Below are 20,824 nucleotides of genomic sequence, written 5' to 3'. Positions count from 1 at the left end.
ATTCAACCTACATTCTCCATGGTAACTAAAAGCTATTGACCTGGTCTCAGAAACATAAGTCACATAAGTCCTCAGAGGAGAATTTGTACATGTCCTAATCTATTTATTTGAACCTCATCAGACTGCAACGATCCTCTCACAGTAAATAAAATGATATCATAACATTTGCCCCCAGATTCCTTTTCAACATCAGGCTGTCAATTAACACTCTTTATATTCATTCCTCAAATTTTTGGTCACTAATCCACCTTGACTTCAAGTATTTAAACTTACTCAGATGCTAAAATCTTAAATCTTACAATAACACAGTGACCCCTTCAATAGAGGCATTTATATCTCACCCTTCACAATTGTATTTCTCAGGATAATTGTTTGCATAAACACAATTACTACTATTTCCTTACAAGCCATTCCCTCCTCCACTTTCACCAGTCTGGTGAGCACCCTTCCCATTCCAAAGATGTACCTTTTCCAGGAAAAACAGTAACCTCTGCATTAGAATCTTGATGATAATCTTTACTATCCATGCTCACTTCCTCTTCCTTCCAGAACACTCTCTTCCTTTAGAAGGGTCTGTACATAGACCTCACTAATCAGTCTTACTACCTCTGTGGTTTTTCCTTCTTAGTCCCTTTTCAGGGTTTTCTTCTTAAAATTTATGTTTTGAAATTCCTCTATGATCTGGCCTCTCTCTCTCTCTCTCTCTCTCTCTCTCTCTCTCTCTCTCTCTCTCTCTCGTTTACACATTCTTCCTCAGAAACCTTATAATCTTATTCAGTCCCATATTTTAAAATATTATCTGTATGTTGAAAATTTCCAAATTTTTAACTCTCAACCAGGTTACCCCACTGAATCCCAGATCTACACATCCAAACGTCCATTTGGCATCATTCTGTGAAGCCCCCATGTGTGGGTCAATAATATTCTTCTCCTCATATGTGGAGATAGGAACCTAACATGTTTAAAATTAGAAAGAAGCTTTTGGTAAATCACTTAAGTCTGGCTAAATATAAGGCACAATCAATATTCTGATCAGAGATGAACATTTGCAAGGTAAGATATTTGATTGCTTTTTGATGCTCCACCTAAAAGTTCAGACCAATGATGATTTCCTCCCTACATTACCCATTTCTTGTTCTAGCTCAGATTCCAATGCGTCACTTTCCTTCTACCCAGTGGCACTTGAACCAGAGGGATCTGATAAGGACTAATAACAACCCTCCCAGGTCAAGTCCCAGGAGGAAGAGGAAGAGCGAGGGCTGGAGGAGGGAGAGCCAAGGACATGCGGTGAGAGGAAATTACAGGAGCTAAAGGGCCAAATGCAGGACACATTGCAAGTCTTAGAGGAGACTAGCAACTGCCCCCCTGCAGGAGAATGAGGGAATGAGTCCGGGGTTTTCGCTCTGACCTAGCCATCTGTGAGGCCTTTGCAATGATGGGTGAATTACATCATCAAACCTACAATAAGCCACTGTCCTCTCTCATAAGACTACTGCTTGGACTCCAGCAACTCTTACTTTTTTCAGTCTTTTCTCTAAAAGCAGTGAGATTTGCAAATGAAGAATATGTCAAGTCATTTCTTAATTGATATCATTTCTTAATTTGATAATCAATTATTTCTCTTAGCGAAAAAACAAACAACAACAACAAAAAGAAGGCAGGGCTTTTAATGACCTACATGGAATAGCTCATGTGTTTCTCTCTAGCCTCATCTCCCTCCATCCCCAGGTTTCCCCCAGCTTCTTCTCCTGCCATTCATGCCATCCTTTCTGCCTAGACACTATTTTCATTGTTATTGTCCTCATCCTTGAAGTGTGGGTTAAGCACTACATAAATATAGAAACCTTTCCTAACCCTCTATGTTGATTCAGACCTTACTGTTCTATGTTCAGGCACCAGCTACACTTGACTGTTTTATAACAGTCATCACAAATAAAAACAGTGCAATCATTCCTGTGATGATTCACTACATCTCTCCACTTCAAGACTAGAGGCTCAACTACAGCAATGTCCCCCTTGGACGTTTCCATATCACTGTGCCCCGGGCAACCCAGACTTCAGCAAGGGGGCTAGCATACACCAGGGGATTGAAATATTTGTGGAATTAATGAATGGAATAGTGAGCCGGATTAGAAGAGTTATACTACATATTGTATTAAATTGTATTATAAGAAAATATGAAAATGATTTAAGCCTTTTAATGTATAACCCTTGACTCCCAGGACTCACAAAAGCACATAACACTTTGGATATTTCTCTCGCTTCTCTTCTCACCCCTTCCTCCCTCTCTTCCTCTGTTCCTGTCTCTTTCCTTCCCTTCTTTTATCTCCCTTTCCCGTCCTTTTTTTCCTTCCTTCCTCTCTCTCTCTCTCATGTTTCATTCTTTTCTTCCTCCCTTGTCCTTCCTTCCTTCCTTCCTTCCTTCCTTCCTTCCTTCCTTCCTTCCTTCCTTCCTTTCCTAGAATTTCATTACACAAAAAGCATTAAAAATTCTAAGTTACTATAGACAGATCTTTGGCACTTCAAAAATCCTTCTTTGTTCTTTCTTGTCATTAGGAGATAATTTAGTTCAACACACATTTCGTATGTATTTTCTTTTATTTTTATTCATGCATTCCACAGATATTTAACAAGCACAAGTAGCACCAGGATGGAGTCTACAAGGTCAGTCTCCTAACAGTACTTTTAAAATGTGTAACTTTCCATATATAGGCTTTATGAACTCAAGAGAAGTTCAACCCTATTGTAGAATCTGAAAGTCACGTGTGTGATCATCATGCCCTGGAAGTATACAATCAGATTCACATTAGAAGGTGAACGTTTCTAAGAATAAATTTGCCCCCAAAATTGTTTGATAGAAACAATTTATTTTCTGAGCAATTGTTGGCAAGGGACCATGAAGAAGCTGTTTCATTATGGCTTGTAGAATTCAATGTTACGTCAATGTGGCATTCAGGTTTGGAAGCTCTGAATCTACCAGTCACCTGTCCCTGAACTTAATTCACTGTGTGTTCTGTGATTTTCCTTACCTAATTAAAAAACTTCCCTTCACTCTTACTCCATAGATGCCACACTTTCTTCTCATGCCTTTTAAAGTGGCCTGTTTGAAATCTTTGTTCCTCAGGCTGTAGATAACTGGGTTCAGCAGCGGTGTGACCACAGTGTAGAAGACAGAAATTATCTTGTTGATTTCAGGGTACAGGTGGGCATGGGGGCGAACATACATGGAAATCATGGTCCCATAGTAGATAGTGACAACAGCCAAATGGGAGCTGCACGTGGAAAAGGTCTTCATCCGGCCAGAGGCAGAAGGAATTCTCAATATGGAGGATACAATGAAAATATAGGACACGAGTGTAAGAAAAAAGCAAACGCACAGCACAACGATTGACAGGATAAAGATGACCATCTCAGTCATATAAACACTGGAACATGAGAGCTGCATGAGGGGAGGGAGGTCACAGAAGAAATGATTGATCTGGTTGGGCCCACAGAAATCCAACCTGGAAATCATCAGAGAGGGCAGAAATCCTGTGCCAACCCCTGCCACCCAGGAGATTGCCACCAACTTGGTGCAGATCTCCGGATTCATCAGGAAAGAGTAGTGGAGTGGGCTGCAGATAGCCAGATAGCGGTCATAGGCCATTGTCACCAGAAGAAAGCACTCGGTAGCCCCGAAGAACACAAAGAAGTAGAGCTGTGCCATGCAGGCGGGGAAGGAAATGGCTTGGCCCCAAGACAGCAGGTTGGCTAGGAGAAGGGGCACAATGGTGGAGGTATACCAGATCTCCAGGAAGGAGAGGTGTTTGAGGAATGTGTACATAGGTGAGTGCAGCCGCTGGTCCTGGATCACCACTGCGATAATGACCACATTCCCTGTGAGTGTGAGGGAGTAGATAAACAGGAAAACGGCAAAGAGCAGAGTCTGCCACTCAAGAAGGTTCTGGAACCCTAGTAGTTGAAACTCAGCAACAGTGGACACATTTTGGTACTTCATTGCCTGTGGAGGAGGAAACATTTTGGAAAAGCGCTGTACACAGGGCACACAATTCTTTATAACTATAGATGTTTGGAACTTCATACACTAATTTTTTAAATACTTTAGATTTTTATGTACAGCATTTTGTAAGAACAAATACACAATTCATCTTGCTGTTGTAACAATACGTTTTGGTGTCAGAAGCTGAATGTGGATATTGGATCTTGGACAGAACCTCAGCAAATTCCATTCATCATGTTCTCTGAAAGAAGTCTCAGGAGCAAAGACATAGGCAAAAAAAAAGGTCTTTGACTGAAACCAAACTTAGTAACTAACAATAACAACAAATTGGAAAAAAAAAAACAAGCACAGACACATATGGAAGAAAATGCCTTTCTTTACTCATAGGGGAGTTTTGTCTGAAAAAGAAGTCGGACACAGTTTCTCCTATGACATGTTGGGGAGTTTATTCATTCTTCCCTCAAACAATGCTTATGGATACCCTGGTGTGTGTGTGTGTGTGTGTGTGTGTGTGTGTGTGTGTGAAGCCCTGTGCTGAGCTAACCTATGCCTCCATCCATGTCCTTTCATGCCCAGTTGGATACGATGCTCAGCCACTGCAGTCACTCCGTCCTGCATACATGCAACAGGTCACCTTTCCTTTGCTTCATTTAATTCATTGTCAAACCCAGTTCTGGTTAAAGCCAATATCCACCTACCATACATGAGTTTCCATTCAATAAAGGAAGTAAAAGGCAACACATAATGTTGGCACTTTAAAATTCTCAACCGATGAACTTCAGTGTGTCCTTAGCGCTGTGCAGCAAGCATTCTGCATCTCCTTCATCTATTCACTATTCCATTCTCTTCAGTAATTATTTCATAAATGCTCTTCTCTTTTAAACACTTCCTTGTCTGTCTGTACCCTTGGCAGAAGAACTATTATACTGAAAACAAACAAACAAACAAACAAACAACCCAGTAAATCTTCCAATGGGAATATCCAGATGCTCAGGCCACTAAATTCGCCACCTATGACCTTTTGCTCCTGTGCCTGTGTCCCTCTGAATAAATGGTCTGTGTCTAGGTTAATCCCACCTTGCCTGCTATGAGGGCTGCAGCTTCCCACTCAGTGGAAGGCACTGCAGGTATTACACCCTCTTACTCTCCTGAACCAATAACCCCCTCTGCTAGATTGAATTCAGCATGCCAGTAGGCTGGTTTTCTCTCCCTTCTATAAAGACAAACAGAGAAGAAAAGCTTTCACTGATATTCAGTTCACCAAATACTGTCTGCATTTGTCTGCTTACTTTTCCTTCTTCCTATCTAAAGATTTTTGACTCTCTTAGCTGCCCCTATTCCCACTGGGATCAGCTGCAGTCGGGTTTTCCCCTGCCCACCCCACCTAAATCACTCAACGATATCGTCACCCTCCAATCATCCATCCTTATTCCTAATTGTCTTGATCTGTCATCACCTTTGCACAGTTGATCCTTCCATCCTGGATCTACACTTGTCCCGTACCTCATGGCTATGAGCTCTCTGAGTTCAATTATAGCCCTGTCTTTTCACATGTTATTTATTGCTTTTTCTGGCATCTCCACTTCCTCTGATATACTAATGGTGACCTCTGGGTTGAGCTCTCAGTGTGCCCTCGCTTCCTTCATGGTTTTATTCAGTCTCCTGCCTTTCAGTGCCATCACGGGGCTCTTAACACCCAAATTATGCATTAGGCTTGAATGTAAGCCTCATGTAAGCACACGCTCCATTGTAAAGGCAACACTCACATGTATAGTCAGCATCTGAAACTTAACAGCAATTAACCTGCATTCCTGCCTCCTCCACAGCCTTCTCTGAGCCTCCTCAGCTCGTGAATGGCCACTCCATCCTCACTCTTGCTCAGGCCAGAAACCCTTAATTTGACTCTTTTCTCCCAGAAAAATCAACTGGCTCCACCTGGAAATATCTCCAGAATTTGGTCACTATTTACCACCACCATCACACCCCCTCTGGAAAAAGTGCCACTGCCTCTCATCCACACCACTGCCTTCTTCAGTAAACACTTCGTAAAGCAGCCAGAGTGAAACTTTTAAAACAGAAGGCAGAGCGTGTCACTCCTCTGTTCAAAGCCCTCAACAACATCAGCTCACACTGGGGACATAACTGTCCTCACTGTGACCACTCCTGACAAGTAAGCAAAACAATGTGGCTAAACAATCAGCTTATTCACACACCAGGAATGGACTGTTCTGCTGATTCGCCTTGTTTTGCATCTCCATTGGAGTTGGTTGTTTTTGCTGTGTTCTCTTTCCTCCTTTTATACTTGGGCAGAATCACTGGGAATATTATCTTCATTTGACCATGAAATATATTCACCTCAAGTACAAATGTCTTAACAAAGCCTATGAACTTGCTATCAGGAAACATAATACTGGAAGTGTCATGCATATATTGTATGATATGGTTCGTGCTTTCTTAAAGTTTAAGAAAGGAATGAAAAGGGCAAAACCCTCATCCCTGCTGCTCTCATCCCACTGCCTCTTCAACCGACTATCCACCAGCCCATTCTGCTCCCAGCACTCTGGCTTGCTCAGTATTCTTCAGGCTGCCTGGGACTCACCTCATTTTCTACTCAAAACAGTTTCCTGGTATTGTCCCTGAATATTTCCACTTGGCTCGTTTCTCATGTCCTTGCAGCCTGTTCAGATATCACCTTCTCCATGACCACTCCAGCCATTCCAGGAGCTTATGTATGCTGTGTGTGTCCTGGTTTAAAGGCATGATATTCCAACAGTTCTGACTTGAAGCCATTGAATTGACAAGTAAGGGGTGCTAGAATATTATTATTTAATGATAATAGATCGATTTTTTAAGTTCAATATAATTAAGGTAATTCTAGCACTTGGAAATAATCAGTATTTAGTAATCAGTATTTTTTAATAGGTAGTGAGTTCCTCATTACCGACAGTATTTGAGCAAATAGTGATTAACAAAGTTCAGTTTCCCTGTACACTTGAATGTACATTGGGTGAGGGACTCAGATTGATTGATTGATTGACTGATTTTGATTCGTTCAGAAAGAGGGAGATATGACAAATGTTCCTGAGACAGTAAGCCTCATAGATTCTCTTAGTAAAATAGCAATGACATTTTGGAAGATGATAATTTTTTGTCTTCTTTTTCTAATTTTTTGTAAGTATATTACTAGGGAATTCAATAAAGAAATGAACAGTGAACAGATAAAAAAAATAATTTAAACATGGAGAACAATGAGGCCCTGGTTTGGAAGACCAAAATGAAAACAAAATAGCGTTGTTTTACAATAGACTAAGCTTACAAACATTTGGCTCAATCTGCTAGTTATCTGAAGTCCTGCTCACAATGTACATTCATGTGAACAAGGAAAATGAATTTTGTTAATCACTATTCTTTGCTCAAATACTTTCAGTAATGAGGAACTCACCACCTATTAGAATACTGGTTAATTAATTACTGATTATTTCAAAGTGCTAGAATTACTTTAATTACATTGAGCTTAGGGAAAAAAAACGGTGAGTTGCTTCAGTACCAGCAACTATTGTAAGCTCAGTTCTTTCTTGGTTTCTTTTTCGTTTAGTTTTAGAACAATTTAGGCAAGATCATTTACTTTGTTTCATATGGATAATGTAGTACAAAAAACTAAAGGTGTCTTAATAATGAAGAATAATTTATTGAATTCTGTGTAACTTTAGAATTCAACATCTAGAACCACAACAAACAACACAACATAATTTATGTCATTTGACACCAAAAGACACACTATTTTGATTTCCTTCTGAAAACCCTTGGGCCATCCGTAGGGCCCTCCCTACCTTAGCATGTCTCCAGCGTGGGGAACCCCAAGTCTTCTCTGCTCCAGGATGTGCCTCATTTGCCTGTAATCCAAGTGTGGGCTGTGCTTTCATCATGTGAGCAGGACTGTGCCATCTTCTACTGGGATTTGATGCTGGGTGAAGCTGACTTCTCCTTTCAATAACTCTTATTTTCTTGGGGACCTGGCTCTTCCAGCGTTGCATTCCCCAAATAATCTTCTGTAATTTGCCAATGAAGTTAATAAGTAATGGAACCAACCTTCTGAGATTCTACTCTGTCCACTGAGGCTTACCTGCCACGAGACACTGGGGATAGACACAATTGTTACATCCTCTCGTAATTTTTTATTTAACTTAGGATCAATCTCAATAATGTGGAACTAAAAATTGAATCAAACAAAAGAATGTTTCTCTAAAATCTGGCAAGCAGGAAAGTAGTGAGTGACACATCCTGAGGACTCAATGTATTACAGCTGCTTCATGTGGATGGCTATCTGCCATCATACTTTAATTACAGGTGTGTCTAAAAAAAATCCATAATTTATGACTGCAAATTCATTCATGCAATGAAATCAATTTGTACCTAAGGTCATTTTAAGTGTGAATCTGTCAATTTAACAAAGAAAATAGCTGAACTGGCCTGCAAGTCTGTCTTAGCTTGAGTTTTAGAGATGAGTTAAAAAGGAAAGGTTCTCAACTCATCCACAATATACTGTGTTTCCCCGAAAATAAGACCTAGCCAGACAATCAGCTCTAATGTATCTTTTGGAGCAAAAATTAATATAAGATGTGGTATTATATTATATTATATTATATTATATTATATTATATTATATTAAGACCTGGTCTTATATTATGGCAAAATAAGATAGGGTTTTATACTAATTTTTGCTCCAAAAGATGTATTAGAGCTGATTGTCCGGCTATGTCTTATTTTCGGGGAAACATGATAGCAGGATTTTTTAAAAAAATACAAGCATATAGAACCAAGTGTATAGATGGTCATTATACTCTGATTCATTGATGTGTGATCACATACATATATATATATATATATATGGAAGGAGAGAGAGAGAGAAGTATACACATTTTAAGAAAGGAAAAAACTGTATTAAAATTGTAATACTCAATATATACAGATAACAGAAGATGAATACAAGTCACGTTTCACTTCTGCAATTACAAGAGGTGCTCAAAGTGGTTACCATCACCGTAATTTTATTACAGTTTTTTTCCTTTCTTAAAATGTGTATACATTTTTTGGCTATATATATATTTCAAAATAATGATTCATGTGTATATTTTTCAGAAAACCTGGAGATGGAAAGAAATAGACAAAAATATTAGTAAATTTGTTTTAGTGATACACATAAATGGATGTTTATTTTTTAACTCAACATCATTCTTAATGTACAATCAATGATAATAAAAACTAAGTATGGAATGTTTGAAGTGAGAAACCACTGTGAGATGAAATGTACAGCAAGTGGCTGTAACTGAGCACCCTTAGGATATGATGCACACTGTGTTATCGAAGCCATGGAAAATAAGAGGCTGTTGCAAAGAACGGCCAAGTTACTTGGGATGGGATCCATACTGCTGTCTCCCAGAGTGAGGCCGTTGATAGCTTACCTTCCAAACTTTTCTTGTGTCCCACATATGGGGTAGTGCCATTGGGTTACTACTGTATAGCCTATTAGTTAGCTTTTTTTGCAGCTAATTTTACATAGCCTTGTCATGGCTTTCTATGCAGCTGTTTTTACAGCTAGTTTCCATCATAGATCTTTTCTTGTTAAATTAAAAAAAAATTGAATGCCATTTATGGACTGTATAATAGTCCATTGTTTCGGGTAGGCTCTTCACACCTGTTCTGATACCAATATTTTGTAACTCCTGCATGTTTGCAGAAAGAAAACAATAGGCATGACGGGGCCTGCAAAACAGATCACGTCTCTACTTTCTGACAGCTGCAGTGATGAAGACAGAACCTCTGTACACATCAGCCACAGCTGCATGTAGAAGATGGGAGGGTGCTAGGCCTACCAAAACCATAACTGCCTATAGCTGGGGAGAGCCCGCCAGCCAGCACAGGCAGCATGAACAACACACAGACATGACAAGAAGGTGTCAGCTTCACGAGTCAGGTGGCCAGCAAGAGCAAGCCATGGTGGGTGGTGACAGGGGGAGGTGTCTCTTCTATGAGGCAAGAAGATGTTAGAGGAAAGGTGGATAAACAGCCCCTCTAAGAGTGAAGTGGTTAATGATGATGAAAAACACATACAATGAAATATGTAAATTACAAGGCATGGATTACTTATCTAAGTTTCAAATGGTGTTAATTATGTAAACTCTTAGAAACCTACAAATGTGTACCATAGCTTGGGAATTTTTTCCAATACCCTTTTATGTCTCATGAGCAGCATGGCTTCTGATATGCAATATAGCCTAAGGAATGTTCAATTATGGGCATTTGTTGTGTATTTTATTTCCTAGTGCAGCAAAAATCCTGTTATTAACTCCTTGTTTAGAACATTATAAATGTATTTCAGTAAAGTTTATTACGTATTAATTAAGAATTGTAATTTTGCGTGAAAAATAAGAATCAGTTTATATGTATCATACAAAAACAAGTTTATAGAGATTCCTTTTTTTTTAATTTAATTTTATTAAATTTATTGGGGTGACAATTGTTAGTAAAATTACATAGATTTCAGGTGTACACTTCTGTATTACATTATCTATAAATCCCATTGTGTGTTCATCACCCAGAGTCAGTTCTCCTTCCATCACCATATATTCGATCCCCCTTACCCTCATCTCCCACCCCCCACCCCCCACCCCCCTTACCCTCTGGCAACCACCAAACCATTGTCTGTGTCTATGAGTTTCTGTTTCTCATTTGTTTGTCTTGTTCTTGAGATTCCTTTTTAAAAAATACTTTTTATTGTGGAAGGGGAACAGTGTGTATTTCCAAGACACATCAGATCCAAGTCAAGCTGTTAGTTGTGGAGGGCGTAGCTCAGCTCCAAGTCCAGTCGCCGTTTTCAATCTAGTTGCGGGGGCCACAGCCCACCAATCCATGTGGGAGTCGAACCAGAGGCTTTGTTGTTAAGAGCGTGCACTCTAACCAACTGAGTCATCTGGCAGCTGCTACAGATATTCTTAAATATTCAAATTGTTATCTAGAAATGGAATTTTAAAATTCCTTTTTGTGTTTCCCAGTACAGCTGATTTTTAAGTTTTCTTCATAAGCATATGATTAATTCATTTATCGCAGCACAGAGAAATTTTAAATTATGTAATTACTTATCACTATACATATGTTGTTTGAAAAATAATATATTTAAGGATAATTTTAAAACTAACCTACTGTTGCTAAGTCATTTCAATTTAAGAGAAGAGATATTTCATTATAATAACAACCTAAATTCATTGTAAATGCAAAATACTGATAGTTTTATTGCAATAATATAGCCAACAAGTCTTGAGTATGTATTTAGTTGGAGTCACAGTGACTTGATCTCACCTTCACACTAGCTCTACATCAATCTACAAATATGGAATCTGAGGCCTAGAAAGTAAGTGATTTGCTCAAGGTCACTGTGGCACCTTGAGTTCCACCCAGAAAGTGTAGATAGAGAGGCCATATTTGTATATATATATATATATATTATATACATATATAATATATATATACACACACATATATATATACACAATATATACACATATAATTATATATTATATATATTATATTATATATATATTCTCTATATATATATTATATTATATTTATAATTATATGTAGTTACATAATATATTATATATATTCCACGAAAAACCATCCAGCCTAAGAGAAAGGTTGTAAGAGTTTATTTGAGCCAAACTGACGACAATTGCTGGGAAGCAAGATCTCAACAGATTGAGAAAACGCTCCAGAAAATGACCATTTTGCAACTCATTTTATACATTAGAATCGAAGGAGGAGAGTTACATGAAATCCATTGTGTGTAGATTAAGGGGGTGGGAGAAAGCAAAGTAAGGAAATCTCTGGGGTTCGATAAAAAGCAAAATGGAGAGACACACACTTCTTTTACATTGGTGGGTACAGGATAGTTACTAGTATTTTACAGCACATAGAAATAGTATTTAGGGAACAAGATAACAATGAGGGATTTTGTAGTTTCCTGCTCTGGTGTGGTGGGTTGTGCACCCTTGGGGGTCTGGAGAAAGAGATGAATTACTGTGACATTCCAAGGGTATGTTATCTTAGATGCAAAAAGAGGACAGACAGGCTCACTTAAAGGAAAGATTGACCTTTGTCAAGGAAGCTATAAGTCAAGGATGTGACTTCCCACCATGGACCACCTTAGTTAGGAATTTTTATGTTCACGCCATCCTATGTGGTTATGTTCAGTTTCCTGAGCTTGTCAGGTTTAACATGTGGCCCCTTTTCCATCATATATATCTATACATATATGTATATAATCTCCTGCTTCTTTGGGCACAGGGAGTGGTAGAACCCTGCCATACCAGATATACTTGTTTACAAATAATGAAGGAGAAGGAAGTGTATTTAAGTCCATCGAAGTCACTGGGTGAGCATGGGGGCAGAGCGCTTATCTGCAGGCTTCCTGGAGCACACTGCTTTCACTTTTGAGCACTGTGCTTGAGAAGCTCCGAGATAAGGTGGGGTGTGCTCGGTGGAGAGTGCTGTGGGCTTTTAGAATCATGCCAAGAGGAAAGGAATGGGAAAGAAGTGGAGACATTCCATCTGATTTGGAGAAGATAAACATGGATGATTTTAAACGAGGAATTACATAGTTTTACGAGAGGAATTAAAATTGCTCTATTTAACCATAAAAGTAGAAATGTCATTAATAAATGGAGCCTTTAGGAAAATATATTTTGCTTCAATAAAAATAAGACATTCTAAAACTTCTGTTTGATGTTCAAGCACAGGGAATTATCACTTGGTTAGGTATTATATAGGGAAATTATTTGATAGATAGGGTAGACATCCAAGTTGTTTCAAAAATTTGATTTTATGATCTCATACACAAAAGTTATTTTGAATTAACTTTGGGACATAGTTTTTTGACAAAATTTAAATTCACCTTGCCAGTATAGATATTGCCTCTGCAGAGGGACAGAGAGCAGGGATTTTTCCAGGATGCATTAATTATAGACTTTATTTTCAAAGAAGAGTCACCACCTGTTTCAAACACCATTCTAATTGTTCACTGCTGCTGGGAACTTGATGTGTGATAGAGACAGAATTCTAAGTCTAGCAATTGAAATGATTTCTGTAATTATTTTCATAATTTTATCTTTAATTTTCCTATACAGTAAGAATGACAATTATCCAAACATTATATCTCATTGCTTAGTGCATTCTCTGTGTATTTATATGATGTGCTGGGGCTGTAATGAGTATAAGGTATGCTTTGTGTTACCTTTGCAACTGAGTGATGGATGATATTGCATTTCTTAGAATTCCTGTATGTCCAAGTGCAAACCTGGGCAAGATAGTTGTTTATAATTTAAAACCACTACCTACAATCAAGTAACTGAATAAAGCTGGTGAAATAATTGAAACTAGTCACAGAAGATAAATCACCAATCTAGGAATAAATAATTACTCTTTTCTTGACAGCTGCATCTTGAAATTAGAAGATCGTTTATTATTGTCTTCATAAACCTCCTGGCACCTAATTAGGAAGAAAACCTTCCCTTCTGAACATCCCCATATGGCACACACAATGAAGATATGGGGACATCAGAACAACTAGTCCTGCACACATTGAACAGATACATCCCCAAAGATTTTCACTTTCCTTCCTTTCTTTCAGCTGCATTACGCAACTGGGTAGTGAGGGACAAGACAAGCATTTGTTGAATACATATTAGATGCCAGACTTGCCATGCATAATATCCCATATAAGCCTTGTAAAAGGACCTGTTTCACCCACCAGGGGCACATAGGGGCATATCAGAGCACCGGCGTTTGAATACGGGTCTGTTTCAGCTTCAAATCTGTGTGTCTTTCACCATAGTGCACTGTTTTCAAAGCAGTTCTGGGGATTGCTGGTGCTATATTAGTGGAATCAGACTCAAATGGGCACCAAGGGAAATGAGTAAATGTTCATATGGGTGATGTCAGGTTTCAAAAGCTCGGCATTTGAGCCTGACACTTGGTGCCCGGCTCCCAAAAGCATCTACAGAACTGCTGGAGGAGATCCATTCCTGTGTTGGTCTGCACACCAGCAGCAGCATCGAACACAGACTTGAACTGGAGTTAAGACTGGGACTGGAGTTAAGACTGGGCCCATTTGCTGACACCTCAAGTTTCTCATGACTAATGCACGGATGGCGTGTACAACACCTCCTTCAGAGAGTGCCTGCAAATGTCACATGGGACACTGTGTTTGTTAATTTATTCCAGAACCTATAGTGCCCTTTACTCTGTGCAGGCCCAGAGTAAAAGGATTTTGCAATAAAAATATGAACAAGAGACATTCTTGTTGTTGAATCCATTAAATTACTTAACAGAAAATTGTAATGTAAACACTGTTTAACATAACATCACTACAAAGTCTGCCTTTGTTAACGCACATGTGCTGATGCACTCTTGTGCGTGGGAAGTGCTTCTCCCACTGTCTGCAGAGTCTAAGAGACCCTGGGCTCTCCCTTGTCAGGGGAAGCCTTCTGTGCTTCACTCTCCACCTCTGAATTCCTCCCACCAAGGCGCAGAAGTGCCTGGGTGTGGGCCCTCAGGGAAAGCTGAGGCTGTATGCATGGAGGACTTAGATGACCTTGGCTCAGGGAATCATTGAAAAAGAAACAGTAAAAAGGCAAGCGCAACTGCTGAAATGAAAACCAGCAGACATCTTTTTGAAAACCACAAGCAGAAAGGAAAACGCTGTGTCAGTGGCTGTTGCTTTTGAGGTTTGGGCTAGGTGTTTTCTTTTTCTTTTCTTTCACTTTGGAGTGAGCTGAGCTTGGGGCTAGGAGAGCAGGAATCCCTAAAACTGAGGCAAAGGGTGTGGCCAGGGAGCCCTGAGAGCCTTGGTGGAAAGGACTCAGGCTATCAGAGAACATGGATGCCTCGGGGAGACAACTTCAGGAGCCCAAAACCACTATGACAAAGATGTTAGGAAGGGTGAGCAGGGAGAAGGTCAAAGGACGAAGGACCACATACTGTCAAGAAGACAAGCCACTGATGGAGAAGGGCATAGCCCATTGGGGGTAGCTAAAAGGTTTGGAACTAATCAACCTGCACGTGAGTCAGAGTTTGAAGTCATGGTGAGAGTTGGGGGCTGAGCCCCCAAATGTGGTTGTATCAGCACAAACACAGAGGTGTTTTATTCACCCCTGAAGAAAGGTCATGAGAAAGCATAAGTTTAAGTCAGACCAACCCTACTAAACAAGAAAGTGCCTGGGGAGGCCCTTCACATAACGTCTGTAAATAAATAGCATCTAGTTATAATGCAGTCCACTGCCTCCTGCGTGGAGAGGGAGGGGCTGTAAGGGAAATGGGATTTCTAAGAACAATGCCTTTGACCTCCATCCCCACCTTCCAATGCCAGGGACAGAACAGAGCTCAGTGGTCCCAGAACCAGCCAGGGAAGACCTGCCATCTGACGTCAGCTCACCCACTCACCTCACCCTCCTGAAAACCACTGTGACCCCCACAGCAGAAGCCTTACTCCCTCTTAGCCTCCTAGACACTAGGGAATCTGCATTCAAGTGAGCCATGCTATTACTCCTTCCATACACTTGAGCAAATACACTGCTTTATGTCTCTGAATAAAATAGAAACATGTTCTAGCATCTCCCAGAGTCACAGCAATAAAAAGCATGATCATATACATATGAGTAAGATGTAGAAAAATATGGATCTCACATTTGACATTATATGGTCACCTTTGAAATTCTCTCCTCCATTAGCTTCTATGATAAACTGTACTGCTTCTGTTCATTTGTTTGCTCGCATATTTTTTCCACCAGTATTTATTGGGTGTCTGTATGTGCCAGTGACTCTTCAAGGTCCTGGGGATACACAACTGAACAAAACAGGAAAAGCATTCGCCGGTCCTCATGTCCCTTACATTTTGTCCCACTACCCTTCTGCCATTCATTTTGCTACATCTTCTCTTTGTTTTTAATTAAATATACACCTACTTAATACATGCCGGCCCCTGTAGCAAATGGGTGATGTCTATTGGCCTACTTAGTCCTGAATGGCCTAGCACTGTCCTCATAGGTCACACAAGAAGTGGGGCACAGAGAGTTAACACAGCTCCTCTGAAGTGCCTCAGCCGGCAAGTGGCATAGTCTTCAGCCAGGGCACACTTTTCCGTCATGGAGCACTCTGTGCTTTTGCTTTCTCTTCTAACCTTGTGTTTTGCTCATACCTGTCTATGTTCTCAAAGAATCTATCCATTTTCATTATCCACTTAACCTTTAGGCAGAAGGCCTCAAACCCTATAGACTCTGTCCTCTACCAAAGCTGCAAGCCCTCATCCTCAGAATAAGGACCCACAAACCTCAGGAGTGGAGCCATAAGGACCTGAGTCATCTGGCCCCGCCTGTCACTGGGACTTTATCTGCTGCCACTCATCCTCATGTGGGTACTCACCAGCCTGCCTGGATCTGGGGGCTGGGCGCATCCTACCTCTCCACTGCAGCTAGCCACAAGCTCTGTGCCCTCTCACATTTCTGCTCACATAGCCCCTTCTCGCCTGCAGCTTGCACTCAGTCTCCCATCAGACCTTAGCTCAGAAACCCCAATGGCCAGATCTGACATACACACACACACACACACACACACACACACACACACGGGCTGGTTCAGAATCCTCTGTTGTATTCCTGACACACCTGTGAGTCCTTTTCCCAGTTATTGGTTTGCAATTTTATGAATTGTGATAGATCTTAAGGCTCCCTGAAAGCTGGGCCATGCTCACCTGTGCCTGAGACTTCAGCGACCTGAAAACCTGTGCTGACCGGCAGAGTGAATGATGTGCCACCAACATGCCTGGAAGTGCCCTCTGACGCGAGTGGGCTCAGCGGAGGTGCTGGGTCACCTGCCAGGATGCAAGGCCAATGCCAGCAGCTGCTCTAGACTGCCCACGCGCCCCCCACGCCCGCCGGCACAGCGCGCACTCCGGTCTGGGCTCCACGCCTTGGCTTCGCGGTAGCCCCCTCTGAACCCCTGTGAAGGAGCTCTGAGGCACATGCCTTTACTGGCCCCTCTCGCCCACGTAGCCTTCCTGGTCCTGTGCTCTCCGGCTGGTCTGGTTTCCCGAGCCTGACTGTCTGGCCCCATAGCTAGAGCTCTGTGTAAAGAGAGGGCTGCGTCGTACTTGATGTGCCACCAAGATGCCCGCCATCACTTCCAAGTCAACAAAATGGAAGTTACAATTCGTCAGATGGCACACACTCTCCACACTTGTCTACTTTCCCAAGACCTGATGACCTCACCATACTCATCCTGAGCAGGGTTCCCATTTTCTCTGTCAAATCACCTTACTCTTTCGTGTATTTCTGTCTCCCCATGTCATAGGAGAGCAGCACCGATGGGCTTGACCTACAGCGTTGTCAGCTCCTAGATACCCTTCGCAACAGTCATAGCCTCTGTGCCGTCCTTACAGGGCCCTCTCTGAACCGGACCAGATGTGTATTCAAATGTTCTGAGTAGTCACTGGACTATTAACCTACCGTCGTCACCACACACACACACACACACACACACACACACACACACACATCCATTTGAGCATGTCTCTTTCAACTCATCTACTCATTTCTTTATCATGAGCTAATTAACAGGAGGTAGAAAAATGAAGGTTTGGAAACGAATTTAAGAACGCTTTCTGCAGACAAGGATGAGGAGACCATGGGGCAGTGCGGACGCAGTGAAAGGGAGAAGCTGAGCACTTCTCCACATTAACCAGCGGTGAAAACAGGAGCAGAGGCTGCATTAGGGCGCCCAGTGAGGGACTCCAGATACTAGGAGCTGGAGAGCTGGAGCGCTCATTGACCCTGGTGGCCAAGGGCATCTGCTTTGTCACTTTTCACCGGGAGTGGCTCCCTTGGCCTGAACCCCAGCTTGCTGATAAGAGCCGGCTCTGCCCGCTGTTCCTCAGGCAGGGCCCCTCCGGAGTGCAGACGGCAGGGAGAAGGCGCAGCGCGGGCATGGCCGCGGGGGCGCCCGGCCAGCTGCTGCGAGACGAGGCACGGTGCCCCGTGTGCCTGGACTTCCTACAGGAACCGGTCAGCGTGGACTGCGGCCACAGCTTCTGCTTGCGCTGCATCTCCGAATTCTGTGACAAGTCCGACAGCGCGCAGGGCGGCCTCTACGCTTGTCCGCAGTGCCGCGGGCCCTTCGCTCGGGAGGGCTTCCGGCCCAACCGGCAGCTGGCCAGCCTGGTGGATGGCGTGCGGCAGCTAGGGCTGGGCGCGGGGCCGACCGGGGCGCAGTGCGCGCGCCACGGCCAGGAGCTGAGCCGCTTCTGTGACGACGACCAGGTGGCGCTGTGCTGGATGTGCGATACCGAGCCGGAGCACAGGGGCCACCGCACGGCGCCGCTGCAGGAGGCCGCCCGGCACCACCAGGTGAGCCGCGCTCCGCGGGCTGGCGGGAGGGACTGGAAGTGCCCTCTGACACGAGTGGGCTCAGCGGAGGTGCTGGGTCACCTGCCAGGACGCAAGGCCAATGCCAGCAGCTGCTCTAGACTGCCCACGCGCCCCCCACGCCCGCCGGCACAGCGCGCACTCCGGTCTGGGCTCCACGCCTTGGCTTCGCGGTAGCCCCCTCTGAACCCCTGTGAAGGAGCTCTGAGGCACATGCCTTTACTGGCCCCTCTCGCCCACGTAGCCTTCCTGGTCCTGTGCTCTCCGGCTGGTCTGGTTTCCCGAGCCTGACTGTCTGTGTGGAGGGCTGCGACGTACTTCATTCTTGGTTCCAGGAGTGCATCTTTAGTAAATGCTTCCTAACAGCTGTCACTGGCATAATACCTCGCTTCTGCATAACGTATCTCTACGTTGAGTAATACTGTCACCAAAACAGCCTTGGGGTTTGAGCGTTAGTGAAGAACAGCCATCTCAGTGGGCACACTGCTCCGAAGTAAGCACCCAGGTGCTAAGCGCACGGGCCAGGTCTTTGTTCAGTTCACGTCCTGGAACTTAGGTTTGAGCATCTTCCGTGAAGAGATGCCTGGTGTGAGTATTAGGCCCCCAAAAGGGACATCTGTGAAGCCTTTGAAAGAATAGTCTTGGACATATTCTGAACACAGATATTTCCAACATCTGGAACAGCTACTAGCACAACGAAGGTCAAAGTCCTGTTTAACCTGCTGACATGTTTATCTATCACAATGAAATAAATTGTAAATATTAACTTTCTTAAAATGTTCATTATTTTCTAAACTTAGTTTTATTGTTTTAAATCAGAGTTGGGAATATTTACCCCCTCGACTTCCCTCCAGACCTACCTGGAAATATCAGTCTTAGTTTTTCTTTTTGGTTTTGGTTGTCATCTACAAAATTCAGGTGCTAGCTATTTCTGCCTAGACTTTTGCAAAATGTTTCTGCCTTCTTTTTATCCAGAAGGCACCGCACAGAGCATGACTAGTGTACTATTTCTAAAGAAGTTCTATATACATTTTAGTAGTCTTGCAATTAAATACCGAATAAATATCTGCCAAACTTCTTAACCTGTCAGTCTAGACTTCCTAGGGCCCTATATCCTGTTTCTAAAGTTGTTGCCTTTACCAGCCATGAGATCCAGCAAAACTAGCCTAATCACTTGTCCCCAAGCAGGCCACGCCCTAGTCAGATCCTTGCTTTTACTCACAATTTCTCCCACCTAAGGGAGCTTCTGTCTCTCTACATGTTAGTGTGTTCTGTTCCTTGCAAACACTAAAACAAATGCCACTTCCATGATCATGTTAAATCCTCCATGAATCCTACTGCTCTTTTTATGAGCATTACATTATAAAAGTCTCTTTTTAAAAATAATTGGTATGTAGGACTTGTGCATGACTAGCAACAATTTTTTTTTTTTTTTTTTTTTTTTTTTACCTAAGACTTATAAATGACTTTGGGTAGGGTTTAAAAATGTGTGTATGTGTATCTTTGTGTGTGTTCTCTGCAAATAAGATATGTGTTTAGCTCTAACAGGAGTCCTAGATTTCAAAAGAGATTTAGTTTCCATTAAATTAGTTTTTTAGTTCTGTAAGATTTACAACATTCTGTATTTCTTTTTCATTGAATAAATACTAACTTACATGGTTTCTTCTGGCCTAATAATAATAAACACTTCTGATTATAAAGTAATACATAATTTTAAGGAGTTGAAATATATAGATGTAAGAAATAGCATCACTTTTCAACCAAGCGCTAGTAGGTGAGATTTCATCTACTGAACATTTTCATTGACCTCTGCCTAGTTTTTATATATTCATCACAAGCACATTTTTTTTCAAAATTGGTGTCACATTGCATAAAATATACTTATTTTAATTGACTTTATAATTGTGAGCATTTCTTGTTATTAAATGTTCTACAGCACTTTAATTTCATTCTTTAATATAAAATAAAATTTTCTCATCCTCTACTTATAACATGATATTTAGTTACTATTTTATATAATACCATAATGAGCATACTTTGAGATAAATCTTTGATTGTGTCTGGATTAACATTTAAAAGTGTATTTATGTTTGACTTAGTTACTAATGAGGTTGGACATGTTTGCTAGTTCACCAGGGCCTGTTTTAGGTGATCTTAGAAGCTCCTAATACACCTGGTCGGTGTTTGTACCGAGTGAGCATGTCTGTAATGGTCTCAGCATATCTTCCCAAACAGGCAAAGCTCCAGATGGCCCTGGAACTGGTGAGGAAAGAGATGCAGGAGGCTTTCACACAGGAGGCTAGTGTGGTGAAGAAAACTGTCATTTGGAAGGTACGAGAATATTGGGGCTTTGGAA

General features: G+C 41.8%; 2 protein-coding genes across 8 annotated transcripts in view; one reads left to right on the top strand and one right to left on the bottom strand.

Moving 5' to 3' along the window:
- Positions 1-3,025: 3,025 nt before the first annotated feature.
- Positions 3,026-3,997, bottom strand: LOC109437608 (olfactory receptor 11L1). The gene has a single exon (XM_019716936.2). It carries the CDS (start codon positions 3,995-3,997, stop codon positions 3,026-3,028), a length of 972 nt encoding a protein of 323 aa, XP_019572495.2.
- Positions 3,998-17,615: 13,618 nt separating this feature from the next.
- The window catches only part of TRIM58 (tripartite motif containing 58), a 32,803-nt gene continuing 29,594 nt past the window's right edge, over positions 17,616-20,824 (top strand). For 3 of the 7 annotated variants that reach the window (XM_074313318.1, XM_074313316.1, XM_019716933.2), the window contains exons 1-2: positions 17,616-18,450; positions 20,704-20,799. In XM_074313318.1, the coding sequence (XP_074169419.1) occupies positions 18,031-18,450; positions 20,704-20,799 (516 nt within the window). In that variant the 5' untranslated portion in view covers positions 17,616-18,030. The remainder of the gene's footprint in view (positions 18,451-20,703; positions 20,800-20,824) is intronic. The other 4 variants (XM_074313320.1, XM_074313317.1, XM_074313319.1 and 1 more) reach the window with 3 other exon arrangements.

This window comes from Rhinolophus sinicus, linkage group LG10 (genome assembly GCF_036562045.2).
Source record: "Rhinolophus sinicus isolate RSC01 linkage group LG10, ASM3656204v1, whole genome shotgun sequence".
NCBI lineage: Eukaryota > Metazoa > Chordata > Mammalia > Chiroptera > Rhinolophidae > Rhinolophus > Rhinolophus sinicus.
This window is presented reverse-complemented; position numbering and strand designations above follow the sequence as displayed.